Source organism: Pterocles gutturalis, unplaced genomic scaffold (genome assembly GCF_000699245.1).
Source record: "Pterocles gutturalis isolate BGI_N339 unplaced genomic scaffold, ASM69924v1 scaffold22328, whole genome shotgun sequence".
NCBI lineage: Eukaryota > Metazoa > Chordata > Aves > Pterocliformes > Pteroclidae > Pterocles > Pterocles gutturalis.
The window spans coordinates 1-18,184 of NW_010126291.1; the positions used below are offsets into that span (position 1 = coordinate 1).

The 18,184-nt window shown below is 37.7% G+C and overlaps 1 protein-coding gene across 2 annotated transcripts; it reads left to right on the forward strand.

The window, feature by feature from the left end:
- Positions 1-76: 76 nt before the first annotated feature.
- MED30 (mediator complex subunit 30) lies at positions 77-15,030 on the forward strand. 2 transcript variants are annotated; one of them, XM_010078929.1, is made up of 4 exons: positions 77-295; positions 1,251-1,409; positions 3,579-3,689; positions 14,721-15,030. In XM_010078929.1, the coding sequence occupies exons 1-4, from the start codon at positions 122-124 to the stop codon at positions 14,814-14,816; spliced, it is 540 nt and encodes a 179-aa protein (XP_010077231.1). In that variant the 5' UTR covers positions 77-121; the 3' UTR covers positions 14,817-15,030. The 2 variants fall into 2 exon arrangements, with proteins under 2 accessions (XP_010077231.1, XP_010077233.1); XM_010078931.1 differs by lacking the exon at positions 3,579-3,689 and having other exon boundaries at positions 122-295; positions 14,721-14,816.
- The last annotated feature ends 3,154 nt before the right edge of the window (positions 15,031-18,184 follow it).

The following is an 18,184-nucleotide window of genomic DNA, read 5'->3' on the forward strand; positions in this document are numbered from 1 at the left end:
AGGGGTGGAACAGGCACCATACAGAGGTTTATTTGTTGTGATAAACTGCAACAGGTACTTGATCGTTCCGTCTTAACTCCTCTGTGCAGCTGGACTCGGGGGGACTAGTTAATGTCAAGAGATGTCAACCCCCCCGCTCGCTGGGACCAGCATGCCGCCCGGTGCCTTCTCAGGGACACAGGCTCAAGCAGCTAGGGAGGTAAATACAGCTTCTCTCTGTCGAATTGGCCAAGAGACCGTGCAGGACATTGTATTTCGAACCATGGAAATTTTCCAGTTACTCAGGAACATGCAGGTGAGAAATAACTTGTTATTTTTCTGGTCCTCAGCTTCCCATGTTTTTGCCGGCGGCTGCCAGTATGTATAGGGACAGGAGATCGCTTAGGACATTTAAATACATCACTCAGTCAGACTGCTTTGAAAAGGGAGATTGATTGGGGAAGTGAACACTACTCTTAATGTATTTGCTTACTCCTGTACATTAAGTAAAGATGAAGAAAATTCAGAAATGCTGAATTGTCTCCGCAATAAATATACTCTAAATACACTTAGTATCTCTGTTTTCCTTTATGAATAGTGGTCTGCTTATATGTTCGTTATGTTTCTCTTGTTTTTATTAAATCTAGGGAGTAATTTTAGAGAAGTTTTCATTGGTCTTTTTCTGTAATGTTTTGCACCTAGAACTTTTTGATGTTTGTTACTAAAGTAGACATAATCCTCATTTGTGGCTCCTTCCTGAGAAAATGTACAAAGTTTTGTTGTGTTTCTTTGTTGAGAGCAGAAGATGGATAATAACTGCCATTCCTTCTGTATTTTCATGACTCTGACAGTTTCACTCAGTAATTATCTTAGGTATAGGTATACATACTTAGAGTTTGCTAAGTGTGAATTCACTTTGATTGCATCTCTGAATTGTGACCTGGGGTTGAGACACAAAAGTCTCAGAGTCTAATACTCAGATAACAAGTTCATGCTTAAGCTTGAAAACGTTACAGGGGGATTGACAGTGACCAAAGTGTAGAATACATGCAGCTGTTTGACAGTGGTGATTTGGCACATCAGATGGACAAATAAAATACAGAATTTTGCTGATAAAGAAAATAAAAATGTCAGTGATTTCTGTGAGGATAGCGTGATTGTCTTATTTTAAAATGTACAAAACCCCTCTGATTTATTTTAGTTTATTTATTTAGTGTGACGGAAACTTTAACATAATATTTTTAACGTTTTGTGGTTTTGGCTCTTTTAAGTTACCGAATGGTGTTACTTATCATACTGGAACATATCAAGACAGACTGGGAAAGCTTCAGGAACATCTCCGTCAGCTATCAATACTCTTCAGAAAACTGAGATTAGTCTATGACAAATGCAATGAAAACTGTGCTGGGCTCGATCCTGTTCCCATAGAAGTAAGTATCTTCATTCATATGTAAGTTACAAATCAGAATAACCACTCTCTGCTTAGTGTATCATCTGTTCTTGTGAGGTACTAGAGACTCATAACAACCAAGTTTTAAGTGAGACTGGAATTGTTCAGTAGGCTGAATTTTGTTTATTATTTGGGGCTGCTTGAAAGATTGTGAAACTTTCACATTAACATCATCAATTCTTACCTGTTGGGAGAGATCCAGTTTTGAAATCAAACTTCATTTGAAACGTTAGCCTTTTTCCTCAGGCTTCTTGGTACATTCACCAATTTTTCCCCCTAGGAAAAAAGGAGTCAGGGCAAGTTTTTTTTTTAAAGAGATTGATATAGTGGGGAAAAATCTGCTTTAAACTCTCACCTGCCAGCCTGGCTCCCTGAGTAGTAAGCATTATTCCCTTGCTCCAGCCATCAGTCTATGCCTGTATAGTTCCCTCACTCAGCTACTCTTAACCTGCTGAGCCGGTATGAACCAAATGTGCACGTGTAGTCGTGGTGGAAAAGTCAACAGTGTAAGACGCCCTAGAAAGGAGGATTGGCCAAAGTTTTTCCTAATAGAAATGCTATTCCTAATAAAATCAAAACTTCATTTTCCCCCCTCATAGGTTAAGTTGTTTGTAACTCCTAGTAATGCTCATAAAGCCTGTTTTGTGTTATGATTCAGGTTACTACTGCTCTAATATTAAGCAGAACTGTGAAGTTCTTTAATTACTTACCTCTGGCTCCAGCAGAGCTGGCTACAAAGTTGTCTAATTGATTAAGTTTCCTGCTTCATTTGTGTGTTAGGTGTAGTTCTTTGCTTTTCTTTGTTTTTGTTTTTGTTTTTTTTTCTACTATTTTTTCAAAGCTAGGAGGCTTTCAAAGGAAATGTTCTACTTTGGTACATTATTTTTCCATCAGAGAGGAGTTTTTTCCAAGAGTATTTAGCAGCCACACTACTTCTGCTTTATGGTGTGCAAATATAGTAAGTTGTTAACCTTCACTGTGTTTTCATGGCAGAGTTTAGTGTGGTTTTTTTTTTCTGTTTTAATAAGCTTAATAAGCTAAATAAGAATGGCCTTTAAAAATTTTTGTATAGAAGGAAATTAAATTTTCAGTGGGTTAAATCAAAGTAAATTTTCCATCAGAATGCTGAAGGATACTGGTGAATGCTTTGTAATACTACACCCCAACCTAAATAACAAGTTAATATGCATTTGATGAGCAAGTTGCTCCTAGACTTTTATACTAATGTATTCTTGCTCATTTGCATCACTTATTAGTCTTTAATTTGTCTGTAACGTGTATGTGAACAAGGATGTAATTTTGCTATCAACTTTAGCTTTTCTCCATTCAGGACAGAAAAATCACCAATAGACTGTAGACTTTGTGGACGTATGTTATATATAAAGTGTTACAGCTTATAATTATTCTTGAATAAGATGTTAATAGCTTGGGAGCGTCCTGACATGGAAGCATGTATTTGTTTTGTATCTAGTATATTTACTGGTTTTTTTTAATTTTTTTTTAGGAAAGGAACATACATTAATATTAATTTATAAGTTATTTATCAAAGATTTTTGACTTTGTAGAAGCTTACAAAAAAGACTGTGTGCTTGAGGAGATCACAGCGGGAAATTCAGAGGGAAAAAGTCTGATTAGGTAACTGTGGACCTGGTCTTCAGAATAGCCAGAGGCCCACTAAAATAGCAAGTCATAATTAGGGTATTAACCAAGTATGCAAAGCCAGTCATAATTGTGTTTAGTATATCACTGAAATACTTCATAATAATGATAACTTCACATTTGTGGTGTTTCCTAGTGTGCAATAGTATAAAATCACAATTTGCAGTGTTCAAGAATACAAGGATTACCAGTGATAAACATCTTAAAATGTAAAGCCTGGGTTCTGCCTGCAGTTGTGAAATTGCTTCGGTCTAGACATGGTAACATGTGGGATTGTGTCTTTTTGAAGCACATCGCTTTCCTGGAGAACTGACTGAGGTCATTCCAAGGGTTTGAAGTGACAAAGTAAGCTTGTCTCCACTTCCTCTTGGGAAGTTTGAACCTTTGGAGAAAATGGTGGTACTTTATGTATCTCCTGGTTTTGGTTTCTTTTTTCCTTCTTTTTTCCTTTTTCTTTTTTCTCTAAAGCTAATGTTTTGTGTCTTCACAGCAACTTATTCCGTATGTTGAAGAAGATGGCTCCAAGCATGATGATCGTGGTGCTTCAAGTCAGCTTCGTTTTGCCAGTGAAGAGAGAAGGGAAATCATGGAAGTAAATAAGGTAACAAAGTTGAAAATAATTTGCGTAAAAATGTCACTTTGAAATTACAAAGCTTAAATTTCTAGATTGCTGTACTAAATGCAGTATGTGTGATGACTACCCTCAAACTTGGCAGTAAATACTTCTTGAATATGACTATTTCAGAATTACCTTTTACTAAACAATTTTTTTTTTTTTTTAGCTGTACCTTTGGCTGTAGATTTGAGGTTTCCTGACAATTTTTACATGTGCCTCTTTTTAAACCGACATGTGTTCTCCTGAATACAGTGTGTTCTGTTTATGCTTAACCCACTACATATTGGCAGTACAGATTGATGTACGGCACCTTTTGAACTTCTCTTCAAAACTTTCCTTAGGTGTTAAAAAAATGGGTATTGGACATCAGATGTGTAAATCTTACCACAATGATGTGAGCTGGTAAAGGATCTTTGGGGCTACTTTCTGTATTTTGACAGCTTGAGGAAGACCATTCCTTTTGTTAAATGTGACATCTATTGAATCTTGACACATTCAGAAAAAGATGTACTATGTGTGATAAAGATGCTGTTAAATTTTCAGTTTGAGTGGCAGTATGAAATTTAGTACAGTTACTAAAGATAGATTTAAATCTAAAAATAAACATGCTGTAGTAAATGGTAATATAATACTGAGATTAAAAATGTGTAGTTTTACCAGACCACAATTTGAGCATTGTTTCTTCAATCTGTAAAGTGCAAAGATACAATTAAGTATTTCTGTAGCTGTAATACTTGTAAATGCTTCATAAAAAGGAGGCATAATCTGCAAAAATAACTGCACTAAAGAAATAAATGAGTAAAACATTTATTTATGGAGAGAATAATTTGTGGATTTTCAGCTTTTAAAATATTTCTAGTATTTTAATTTGTCTTCAACAATGAGAGCTGTACCAAATTTTTCATAACACATTTATGTAGAAAAATGCATGCATATTGTACAGGAGAAAATGGGGACTACGGGAATTTGGAGAAAAGCAGTAGTCAGCTTTCCTGTTGTATTCTTTCTGTTCAGTGCTGATGTAGCAAGATTGTATATATTGCATTGTACATAATGTTGTGTTGTGAATTTATGCACATCTATTTGCAATCTTTAAGTGTTAATAAGCTTAACTGTCTGTATTTGCTATGGTTTTGATAGTTTTATGACATGTTTTTGCCCTTGTTGTTGTACTTGTATGCTAATATGTTTTCAAACCTCCTCAGTGTGATCTTGTGAAAAGAATTTCATAAATGTTTACTGTGAGTTCTAAACCTTAAAAAGGTTGATGGTGTTACAGGACCATTGGTAGTTAATTGAAGAATGTGTTGGCACATTCACTTAAGTCTGGTCTGAAATCCTGCACTTACAGTTAAATGCCTAGATCTAGTTTCCACATTTTCCACAGTAAATCTTCACAAGATAGTTGAACTTTCTCTAGTGTTCTTGTGGACAAATATTTAGTAATTTCTGCAAAAGAAGTTTAAACTTCTTGTTTTTCAAAATGCTCTGATTTTTTTCTTTTGACTCCCTCCAGCTGTATAAGCACATCCACTACCAGTTTCAAAGTTCAAATTTTAATACATTACAGAATAGGAAATGCCTTTGTTTTTATGACTAGAAATAAAGAAATTCTTATTTTTGCGAAGAAAAATCCCTAGAATCAGGTTAATTGGTCTAATTTCTGACACTGGCTACCAGCCTCAAATAATCCTCTTTAGCACTGCTGACAGCTTTTTGGTCCTTTGTATACCTCTGTATATATATTGTATACCTCCAACTCAATTTTGATTAATTTATTTTAGCAAAATTTGAGTAATACAAAACGTTGATTAAAATTCTGGGACAGGGAAACCAACATGACAGGTGAAGAAGCTTTTTATATTCTTGACCCACCATCTTTTTTCCCTTCAGCTGGTTGTCCGGCTCTCACCTAGTCCTTTTTACTGTGATAGGCAGTGTTTTCAGTCTTGCATGGTTTTTTGCATGCTTTTGCATTATTGCAATAACCCAATACTTGGACACTATTGAGACATTTGAATTCTTAGACCTTCCGTGGGTCTCTGAATTTTGCCCTTCTCGTTATGACTTCCCAGCCAGTCTGATCTCTTTACTGGCTGTGGATGTGTGTGAAAGACACTAACTGCCCTGCAGCGTGCAGCACAACGAAAACTAGTAGATCATATAAACCTTGTGGATTGTCTATCCTCGCACAAAAACATCCCTTCTTCCAGGAACTACTGACTTGGAACATAAGAGCTGTGCTTTGCTGTTGTCTGGAAAGGCGGCATCCTCGGTGGAGGCAGTGGGGAGCCTCCCGTACTTCCTATACTCACCTTCTCACTCCTGGGGCAGAAGGAGCTGTTGATGTAGCAGAGTTCCAAAATACCATCATAGTTTTTGATGTTGGTTTACTGTGTAGTGACATCTGTTGGTCTTATTTATTTATTCTGCTGTATTAGACTTATCTTTTAGGTCAGACGTCAGAGAGCTTAATGCCCTCACCTTGGCTAAGAAGTACTTGTCCATTAATTTAAAATATAGATCAGTTTACAAGGTAATTAATTTCTGTCCTAGCAATTCAGTAATATTTAGCAACTGTAGGTTTAAATAAAACGTATTAAGCTTAAAAACAAAAGACATTTTTGCCAGCAGCTAGAAGAGTGCACCATTATTATAAAAAACAAACAGTTTATTGAGCACTGACTACCTGTGCCTTTTGTACTGAACAATTCCCTCCTGCAGCTCCCAAAAATGTTGCTTATTCCTTTTATCTGTGTTTGCTTTCTGGGGTTGTAAATTGCTGAGGTGCTTGACTCTTTTCTGGAATAAATAATTTATAGTTCCAGAATCAGTTTAGCATTTGCATTTGTCTACTAATACAAGTTCTCGTACAGTTTTCACTGAACACAATTACTGTTGCAACAATTGCAAGCTGTTACCAAAATTTTCTCACTTGTCTTCATATTTTGCAAGTCCTTAATGTTCTATCTACAGGTTTCTTACCTTCTAAGTATAGTATCATTTGTAATATTTTCAAGATGTCAGGCTAACCTTAGGTCCGTGGTCTTGTAGTACATTTGACAGGCTTACAACAGAAAATATCAACTGAAATAACTGAGAACACTTTAATTTGTGTTGCTGCCTTATCAGCAGTTTTCTTTACTGCTTGTTTTTAGAAATGGAGCAAATGCAGCTTTGGTTTTTTTAGATGCTGTAGGTTTGGTTTCAAATGAAGCACTTGGGAAAACCTTCACATAATTCGTAGTCTCAATACATTTGAGTGAAACTGAAATGATGTGAAATAGCACTAGGACATTTCAGGTGACTCTTCAAAATATAATCATGTTTGATATTCTTAATTAGTTTTTGCTACCTGGTTAACAGTGATCTTTCTAAGAGAGGAAAAGGCAATCTACGTGACAGGCTTTTAAGTTAAGCTGTTACGAGTTTAGCTCTGGGCTTTTTTGATAACAAAGCCATTGTGCATTGCAGCTGATGGTGTTCAGGGAAGTAGTCCTTAAAATGACAGCAATTTGTAATTAGTCTTTCTTTTTGGAGAACTTTGCCCGAGAATTACTTTTGACTGTGCTGAAAACTTGCATTCCTTTTAAATGATCTTTCACGCTATTTGCATGTATTTTTATTTTGTTTTGTGTCTGTAGGGACACACTTTAACAGCAGAGGAAGAATTGTTTATTTGGACACCTCCTCAGCAGATTAATCTGCACTGGGTGCAGTTCCATCCTGGTTTTGGTACACAAACTTGCTCTCTGCAATGATAGAATCATAGAGGAATCTAGACTCAGTGGGAGGTCTGATTCAACCCCCAGCTCAAAGCAGGACCAGCTATCAAAGTGAGATCCAGTTGCTCAGGCTCATATCCGTCAGCATTTTTAAGATCTGTAAGGATGTAAATTCTGCCCTTTCTGTGCCTTTAAGTGTCATAAAATCATAGAACCATAGAATGGTTTGGGTTGGAAGTGACCTTAAAGATCATCAAGTTCCAACCCCCCTGCCGTGGGCAGGGACACCTCCCACTAGCCCAGGTTGCTCAAAGCCTCATCCAGCCTGGCCTTGAACCCCTCCAGGGATGGGGCATCCACAGCTTCCCTGGGAAACCTGTTCCAGTGCCTCACCACCCTCACAGTGAAAAATTTCTTCCTAATATCTAGTCTAAATCTGCCCTCTTTCAGCTTAAAACTGTTACCCCCTTGTCCTATCACTACCCTCCCTGATCAAGAGTGCCTCCCCATCTCTCCTGTAGTCCCCTTTAGGTACTGGAACGCTGCTAGAAGGTCTCCCCGGAGCCTTCTCTTCTCCAGGCTGAACAACCTCAACTCTCTCAGCCTGTCCTCACGGGGGAGGTGCTCCAGCCATCTGACCATCTTCATGGCTCTCCTGTGGGCTCACTCCAATAGGTCCATTTTTTATGTTGGGGGCCCCGCAGCTGAACACAGTACTCCAGGTGGGGTCTCGCAAGAGCAGAGTAGAGGGGGAGAATCACCTCCTTTGACCTGCTGCTAATGCTTCTTTTGATGCAGCCCAGGACACGGTTGGCTTTCTGGGCTGCAAGCGCACACTGCTGGCTGATGTTGAGCTTCTCATCAGCCAACACACCCAAGTCCTTCTCAGAGCTGCTCTCAAGCCATTCTCCTCCCAGTCTGTATTTGTGCTTGTGTCGACTTTCACTGTGAAAGTTCTCCTAATGTTACATTGAAATTTTCTTTGTTGTAACTCATGTCCACTGGCCCTCATCTTTTTGATGTGTACAATCAAGAAGAGTCCAGCTTTGTCTCTTCCATGATCTTCACTAGGTAGCTGAAGAGAGCATTGAGATCCTGCCTTAACCTTCTCTGCTTCAGACTGAACAAATCTATCTCTGATCTTCTGGGTGGCCTTCCCCGAGACATTCTCCAGTCTATTAGTATTTTGTATTGAGCCCCAAATTGGTCAGTCGTTCTCCAGAGCCACATAGAGGAGAATAACAATTTCACTTGACCTGATAGGTACACTCTTGCTTAAATAGTGCAGTGTGCAGTTGGTCTTCATTATTGCAAAAAGATCTACTGCTGACTCACGTTCAGCTTGTCAGAAAGTTTCAAAAAGGTCCTTTTCTGCAAATCTACTTTCTATTCAGCCAGCCCTCTGCTGTTGTATGATTTTATTCTGTTTTCAGATGTAGGATGTAGCTTTAATTGAAGTTCGTGGATAGGTGTTGGCCTGCCTTTCCCACCTGTTGAGGTCCGTCTGATTTGGACATCCTACCACTGAGTGTATTGACCACAAAATTGTTACTTTGGTATGCTGACTAGGCCATTAATTATGGATAAGTCATTATTGACGATATTAAGAAGATTGACCATAGTATCAATCCTGAGAAGCATTAAGAGTGTCCACCTGCCACTTGGTCTTCATACTGCTCATCGCAACATTTAGAATCCAGTAGTGTAACCAGTTTTCCATCAACTCTATAATCCACCTATTCAAACCACCTTTCTCTGATATGGCTACAAGGATACTGTGAGAGACTGCGTCAAAAGCCTGACTGATATCAAAGTAAAGAAAATCCCCTTCTCTCCCCTTGGCGACACAGCCAGTCATTTCTCAATAGAAGGCTATTGAGCTGGTCAGGCACAATGCATCTTTGATAAATCCCAGATGACTGTTCCCAGTCACTCTGCCATTCATATGTCTGGACATGACTTGCAGAAGGGTTTGCTGCATAGTCCTTGTGTAGTCAGGGGTTAGGCTGACCAGCCTGTAGTTTCCGTAGTTCTCTGGATCCCCTACCTTGCCTTTCTTGAAGATGAGATGTTTCCTTTTTCATTAAGAGCCTCTCCCCATCTCCAAGAGAAAATTACATAGAGTGGTTTTGTAATGTCATCAGCCAGCTCTCTCAGTACTCAGATATGTTTTATTCCATATAATTAAATATTTCCTCTTCAGTTTCATATAAAATTGTTCATGAAAAGTTTTTCATATAGCTTCCTATATCAAAACAATGTCATGGTTAGAAAGTTGAAAAAAGTTAGGAAGCACTAAGCTTAAAGCTGTCCCTACAATCCCAATTGTCCCCTTTTGTCCGCATATTATACAGCCCTTATTACATTATTGCACGTGATTCCCCTTCTCCCCCCTGCTTTCCTTTCTGGAAGAGTCCTTGAGCTATTTTGGTTTTGTTGCAGACTAGGCACTGTTTAGGTTGAATCAGTATTGTGATGAATAAGATTATAAGAATCCTGGTTTATGTGTAGTGTAACTTGTATGGGTGTATTGAATGAGCAGGGAATTTGGGAATGAGAAGGAAGGATTTAATGTGAGTAGTGAGTAAGTAACTGAAGGCTGCTCTTGGGAACTGGATTGTTATCCTTGTCTCTGCCACAAAATATCTGTGGTAGTTGCTCATTCTTCCCCTTAGCTGGTGATAGCTGTCCTTTGAATATGTAGAAAGCTGTTAAAATACAAAGTTTAGTGATGGACTTGAATCTTAGATGTCTCTGGACAAAGTAGGCGCTTCAGTTTTATCCATAGTGTTCCTGTTACTCAGTTTGCCATCTGTAACTGAGGTTCATCCATCTGTGTGATTTTCATGTTAAGAATGGGGATGTAACACTGAGGAATGTGGTTGAGAAGCACCTTGGGGAAGGGATAATTCCATATACAAGCTACATAGCGTAGACAGTACTCGATAAATAAGACCACAGACTTCATCATTGAATGATAAATAATTGGTATGAAACAAACATCCATCTATTTTAATGAACACAGTTATACCTCTTTGAACAACAGGGCAGTGGGTACATGCAGTCGTTGTCTGGTTCAATGTATGAAAAGTACTGAGCATGCAGCGGAGCACAGGCAGCTTTAAGAGAGTTTGAGCAAAGTGTTGACACTTTTTTTTCTGTCTTTCACCCCCCCCCCCCCCCGCGGTATGTGCATATACCATTGTAAGTCTTTTGACTATAAAACTTAAGGGGAAAAAACCAACCAACAAACCAAACAAAGAAAACGACCCCAAAAAACCAAGAGGTGGTTTTTTCCACCTTGTTACTTCAGACACTTCATTATGAAGGGCTCATTTAAAAGAGAACAGTATAAATTGCCAGGGCAGCTGTACTTTTTCTCACCTATCACAAACATTATGTTTCTGTAGAAATTTCTTGGGTTTGACTTACATAAAAAAGCAGAGGCTGTTCTCACCTTCATAGGAATTTTCAACAATCACTTCCTACCGCAGTTTAAGGGTCAGAAGGAGTAACTTGCTCATGAAAAAGGTGATGCAAGTTCTCTCTGTAGTAGAGTCATAATCAACAAAGTAAACATAATTATTTTAATTTTTGCTGAGATTTATGCAAGTAAAGGTACTGCTATTATTGATATTTAATGCTTTATTAAGCTTAGATGTCCTTCTAGCCTGTAATGTTACAGGTCTTGAACAGAAGAGGTAAAAGCTCTAGCTGGGACAGCATTCAGGAGAATGGTCTTTTATATAAGATATTTGAAATGGAAACACGTCTTTTTTTTTCTTACGCAGAAGAAGTGCCTGTACAACATCGGCAAGTACTTTTGATGTTTTTACAGGCATCAGTTGGAATATGATTTTACTCTTCCACAGTGTTCACACTATTTTCTTTGCCTGAAGAAGGGACTTGTGAAATATGGATTTAGTGCAGAATAATGACTTAGAGTGATGTTTAGATTTTAAAATATGAAGGACAGATGAGCTTAAGATGAAGAGAGAGGCAGGAACAGTGTGCAAAGGAAAGTTCTGATACATCTGTGATAGAAGGTTGTGCACTGGTCGAGGGAACAGTGATTTCAAATGAAGTGAAAGGGAACCAAAACTGAGTTTGAGTCAAAAATTGACTTCAGTCAAAGTTGAAATTACTGTGTCCTACTGAACCCAAATCTGTGTGAAACATGTCAAGTTCTTTATGGCACGTTTCTTGAAAGACAGCTGTTTTCTGGATGTATGTGGTTATTCTCCCACTTTGTTTCATTTATGTGGGTTTTTTGCTTCTGTACATGTTTCCTTAGGTCAGGTCCTACCTGACCTAAGCCTACTTAAGGTCTTGGTTACTGGAAGGTGCAGTCCCTGCTAACTCCATCATGCTGGCCATAGTACTTGCAGTGTCAGTCAAAATGGATAGTTAATCATATTGAAAATTAATATCACCAGAGAAGACCCCTTAGGATTGCTTTTCAGTCAGATCACTTTTCTGACAGAATGACTACATTTGTCAGGCATGTTTTTGTTAAAGTGTGAATATTGTTCTCCTAAACTCATTATGAACTGCCGCATTTAAGATAATTTTCCTGTGCTATCTTAAAACAGATGAAGTCAGAAGTTGTAGTGTGTACGTAGGATGAAGTACCTTTTCTTGTTTCATACAACTGTTAATCCTGAGAAGCAGTCCAGAGTTCAACTAAGTCATTTCAGTAGAAGGAGGAAAGAGAGGGAGAAAACTTGCAAGCAATCTGTTCAAACAAAAATTTGTCATTACTGCGGAAGCTGCTTTCAGAACTTGCCCATTTCCCAAGAAGGCCATTTCACCTGTCTTTCGAAGCTTTGACCTGGGCTGAGATGTTCTTACTGGCTCAGCAAAGTCTTAAGCGGAGCCCAGCACTGCCAGTGGTGCAGAACGTATTAATTATGTAGTACTTCATGGTGTGGACCACTGCCTGTCAAAGACTGGTAGCAGAGATCATTGTGTGCATTTCAGTTAGGAGACCATGCTCTCTGAAGTGGATTTTTTCCCCTCTTTAATCTTTTTTCAGCCTAGCAGTCCAGAGATGGTACTTCATCTTTGTTTTTTTCTATCTCTGAAAAGAGCAGAATAGAAGAGCTAAGAAAATAGCTCTTCACTGAAGACAAGAATCTAAAATCATCTTCAGATAAATAAAGTAACAATTGTATACTTCTTGTCTTTACAGATGATTTGAAAACAAAATCCAGTTTGAAGGTTCCCTTGTCTAACATCAAGTAAAGATCAAGCAATTTACAGTTTCATAACGCTTGCACAGGAAGTGAAAACAGTCTTACAGAATGAGTCTTTTGGGCTTATGTAAAGTTCATGTGAGCATACCTGCGTAGCAATATTTAACAGTACAGTTAGACACGGATGGAGAGAGAACACAATCTGCGTATCAGAGGTTAATGGTTCTTTGTGAGTTGAATAACCATCACTGACTGTTCGGCCTCTGTTTCTATTGATGATGACCTTGAAAAATTCTGAAACCTCATGCCCTCAGTATCAGTGAGGGACAGCTTGCATTAAACTGGTGGTTTCGAAGTAACACTCATTGGTTTCTGTAAGATTGAATGCTGAGGATGGCAAACAGAAATATATTTAAAATGCCACAGGTATGAACACGCTTGTTTATCTCATCCTTCTTGTGCTTTCTCAAGCATTAAGGTCTTATATTATGAGCTTTTGTAGGGAGACGCTTGCAGTTCTGTCATTCGGATGCTGTGGCAACCACATGCTTCTCAGGTTTCTCTCTTGTCTTTAGGAGCTGCATCTCTGCTGTATATTGTGAAGTCTTGGATTAGCAAATGGAAAAGAAAGAATCGTTAGATAAATGCACATAGTTGCCTTTCAAATACTTTCTAGTCTGTCAAGTGATTGAAGTTCTGAATTAGTGCACGTGAACTGTCCTGCATCTGTTTTTACATGCTTCCCAGGGGTCTGGAATTGAATGTTGTCTCTGCTTCCAGGGAATGGGTCCACCAAAGTCTGTTCAGGAGTATTTTGCTTACTCAAAGTGCTATGTTCCCCATGTAATCTAAGCCTAATTACCATATTACTTCAGACCACTTTTCCAGGTCTGAAGTGAACAGACTTCCTTTTTTTTTCCTCTGGAACGTCTTTCCCAGCTGGGCAACTTAAAAATATTGGTATGTTGTCCATCAAAATGCAGGAGACTGATTCTCAGAAGATTGCTTCTTTTGTTGCTTCTTTCTGTCACTGTTCCAGTTACTTTGGTTATGTTTGGTTATTGCCATTTACGTAGTGCAAATAACAAAGTTATCTCAAACCTGAAACATTTGGATAGTTTTTCCTCTTTTGATGGTAGGAATGCTTTCCTGTGCTTTTACTTTACTTGGAACTCTGGACTTCCCAAATGAATAAGTAGTTTGAACTCTAATGTGGAAGGCTGACATCTTATCAAGTTGGAATGAAATGAAGGAAATAGGTTGTTGTTAACGATACACCGTAACTTAGTTCTTGACAGCTTTGAATTAAGCAGGAAAATGAATTAAGTCGGACAATAAATATGTGTATTATTGTGAAACATGAAAGGTTAGAGAGATTGTCAAGTATCAATGCACTGATCTCTCTTCTCAAAATACGTTCTTTTTAAGTTCTGGTTACTTAAAATAAAAGCAAGTTTGCTGCTCTTTTGTTCCTTCAGATGTTTCTGCAGTTCACAAAAACAAATACACAATTTCAAAGAATTCAGCATGTTTGGGAATATCTGTTTCAAGACAGGACCCCTGAGCACATCAGGGTTGACCTAAATAGGCAAAAGGGCTGGAAATTCTTGATTGGCTTCACCAGTACTTTGTGTTTTCTTGAAATTTCTGCTGTTAATCCCTCATTTTTCTGTGCGTTCAAGTTATACGACATATAGTCACATAAATTTACCTGTTCTGTGAACTCTTTTGGTCCAAATTCCCAATTATTTCTTCCTACATAAAGTACTGTCTTTTGGACTTTGGAAAGAGGACCAATCCCCACAAGCCTCCAGTTTTTGAAGGGATCAAGTGTTTTTGATAGAAGGACTGCTGTGAAAAGAAACAGCTTTCCCCCTGTAGCAATGGTGCTTAACTTTTGAGGCTTTCTTGTGTTTTTAAAGTGTGCTTTAAAAAGGATCGTAGAATCATAGAATCCCATGTATTATCCACTAGTACTGCTCACAGACAACTGAGAAAAAGATCCATAGCATTTCATAACACTGGCAACTTTTGCTGAATTTCTGAGTGCTCTATTTGAACTGATCACAAAAAAATCTAATAAACTCTTCCCACAGAAACTGAAACAGAAGAATCAGCAGCTGAAGCAGATCATGGATCAGTTACGGAATCTCATTTGGGACATCAATGCCATGCTGGCAATGCGGAACTGAACAAGGCAAATCAAACTTTGTAACTGGAAAAGATACAAATTTGTTTGGATAGACTTAATTTCTTTCTAAGAAGTAACATGTTTACCCACAACCCTATTGCAGTAATGTTTGAAAAGTCTTCAAGATTAAAATGTTGGGTTTTTTATAATAAATTAAATGGTGTTGGCTTTGTTTTTATAAAACCTTCATCCTACAGGTTTTACCTGGGTAATTCACTTAGGGTGAACATAATACAGCCCAAGTAGCTTACAGTAATAGTTTGGATTGATATGCAAATGGATGTTTTTATAAATGAAGTGTTTCTGGATTTTTTTATTATACAATTAACACTTTTAAAAACATTCTGCAGTGCAAACAAATGTTTACAGATAGGAAAAGTTGCAATTAGGAAAGTCACTCTAGGAAGCTACAGGACCAAAATAAGCAATGAGATGTTACAATGCTATGTTTCCCCATTGTAGGAACACATACTACAGGCTACTATGCCGTGTAAGTTCTTCTTATTCCATATTCTTTCACTGAACATATATTAGATGAATTGGAGCAAAATTCAAAAGCTACCTGCAGTTGCCCCTATATCTTTATGGATATAAGTAAGTCTTTTTGAACGAAGACTACATATGTTATCTTCAACATTAACTTCTTCTGTAACTACATGTTATAATTTCTTGAGTACTGCTCCAGCTATTGCATAGTGTAGTATTCCTATAGCATTATGCATGGTTGGAATACTTTGGTTTTGTTTACTAGAATGCACTGAATAAACACCTCATTAATCTTTCCCTTATGACTGCCAGTCCTAGAAGACTTCGGAGTATATGAGCAGCTCATTATTTTGAGTTAATCACCAGCCTTCAACTTTCTTTGTTCTGCCTCTGGTATTCCTCACAATTTTTATTAGTGATGAAAATATTCTTAATAATTTTTGTCATCTACAGATGCTGCCAGTGGACTATGTGTAGAGACATTTTCCAGATGAAAGAATATGTAAACAATACAGTGTCAGTACAAATACATAGGACACTCTGCTGTTGATCCTTGTCAAGTTGAAAACTGACCATCCTCATGATTTGCTTCTTGTGTATTAATTTTAACTCTTATTCCATGCCCAGTCAGATTCCTTAATAGTCTTATGTGGAATATTTCCTCAGAGCCTTCTGAAGAGTCCAGTGAAATGGTATCCTTTTAAAAGATATCCTTTTTACAATACGGGGGTTTGATACGGAATTCTCATTGAGTTGAGATGCATGGTTTTAAATACATTATACTGATTTGTTGTTCTATCAGTCTTTTTTAATTTAATTTTTTAATACTTTTAACCCATTTGTCTACTCCTTGAGAGAAAAATCACTGATTTGTGATAGATCTGATCACACCTATTTAACGATATATGACTTGCCCATGAAATGAGATACAATATAGTTCTTTCCTTTCTCCTTTTGAAGGCTTTAAACCTAACAGAAGAATGGATGCCCAGTCTTATAATTGCAAATAAACAGAGTTAGAAAATGTTCATTTGGATCAGTTGACCCAGTGTTGAAAGTGATATGTAAGTATGACAATACGCAGATGTGAGTAGACATCAAAACACCTTACAAATAAGGTTGCTCACTTTTCTCCTGTATTACAAATGGAAGAGTGGATAGCTCCCTCAGCGGCAAAGCTCAGCAGCAGAACTGTTCATTTCTCATTTAGATTGACCACTATGTCACACTTGTTGGTCAGGAATAATGGTTGATTTCTGCAGCTGTGAGAGACGTTACTGGTTTATTCTGTAAGTAAAGACAAAACAGGTCAAAATTTTGAAGAAAGCTTTTGAAAAGGAGATGGAGACTGCAAGTAGAGATTTTATTTTGTTGTTTGTTTAAGATGAAGGCACATTTTTGTGTTTGCAAGGGATAGTGGCAGCTTTCTGTTTAGTGTGCGTATAAGCACGCATCCAGCCTAGAAGTATTTGAAGTGGATTTTGAAATGGCACCAACATCTTAATTGTGAGTGTAAAATTCTCAGTACTTAGAATTTTGTTTTATTTTTGGAACAATTTTGGCAAATGGCAATTAATCTAGATTTTACTGCCTGTATGCAGTCTTTGTATTCTACTAAATGTCTTTAAAGTTTGTTGGCTTTTTTTTATTGCACATAAACTGTGGAGAAGTAACCTAAAATGTGAATAAGAGTGCAAACATTGCAAGTAGATGTCTGGCCAATACAATATTCAGCTTACTCTGTGCAGCTGCTAGCAGTAGCCAAGGTTTATAATGCAATTTTTCATCTGGGAGAGGGGAGAAAACACTTTAAACCACTACCAGAATAGATAGCACAGCAGCTAAATTGCAAAGTGCAGAAATTGACAGAATTGTAAATTATCAAAGTAAATACTGTCAAAACAGGAACTTTGCAAGGTGTTGGACCAAAATAATACACTTTGGCTCACACAGATGAAAGTAAGGGTAGTGAACATAATTCATACACTGCTACATCTATGAATAAGTATAGGATTTGGCCAAGAAGATGACAGTTTTGAGAAAAGTGGCAATTCCTCAGCTGTGAGACACTTTTAAAGGAATTGCTGGGCATCAACATGTGCTGAAATTTAATATTTTAGTCAATGCTAACTGAACTTTAACTGCTGGTTAATGAAATGGCACCAAATGAAGTATTTACAAATACCAGCAAAGCAATACCAACACAGATGTTTCAATGTTTTGTTTATATGTCATTGACTATTTCTGTATTTCTGATTAGGCAGAAGTGGATAAACATACAGACAGTCCCAAGGGCAGTTATTCAGAACCTAGGATGGTTCCAGTTTTGGAACATAAAAATATTTGAGGAGGTTTAGGTTCTTAGGGCTCTGTTTTGCCCAGAGAAGACTTGGGAGAGGGGAGCTAGGATGCTGAAGACTTTGTAGCATGTTTGTGGGAGCACCCCAAGTTAGTACTTTCACTCAAAATGAAACTATTAATCCAGCACCTTTGTAAACAGTATAACAGATATTGAATGTTCTGTTCAGTGTCAGAACACGGAAGGTGCTGCTAGGCGGTATGCAAACGTCTAAGGTTTTTCTTATATAAAAAGGCAAGAGTGCGGAGCAGATTTATGCCATGTTCAAGAAGGATGCAAGTTTATCTTTCCTCTTTTCTTCCATAGAGACAGCAGGACCACATCCAGAGTGCTCTAATAAACCATGACCGTTTAGTTGTCCTGTAGAAAAAAAAGCTGCTCTGATTGTAATATTTCTTACTGATGGAGAAATTGGGACTTGTGCACAAATGCTACTTAACTTAATCACTGTAAAGAATGGCTTTAGGTGAAATAGGACAAGGATTCTGGTCTCATAGGAATCAAGATTTCATCGGTGTGCAAGA

Coding starts and splice junctions, on each gene's coding strand:
- MED30 (XM_010078929.1), top strand. CDS start 122: ATGTCAACCCCCCCGCTCGCTGGGACCAGCATGCCGCCCGGTGCCTTC. Junction 1,410..3,578: donor TCGATCCTGTTCCCATAGAA/GTAAGTATCTTC, acceptor GTGTCTTCACAG/CAACTTATTCCGTATGTTGA. Junction 3,690..14,720: donor AAATCATGGAAGTAAATAAG/GTAACAAAGTTG, acceptor CTCTTCCCACAG/AAACTGAAACAGAAGAATCA.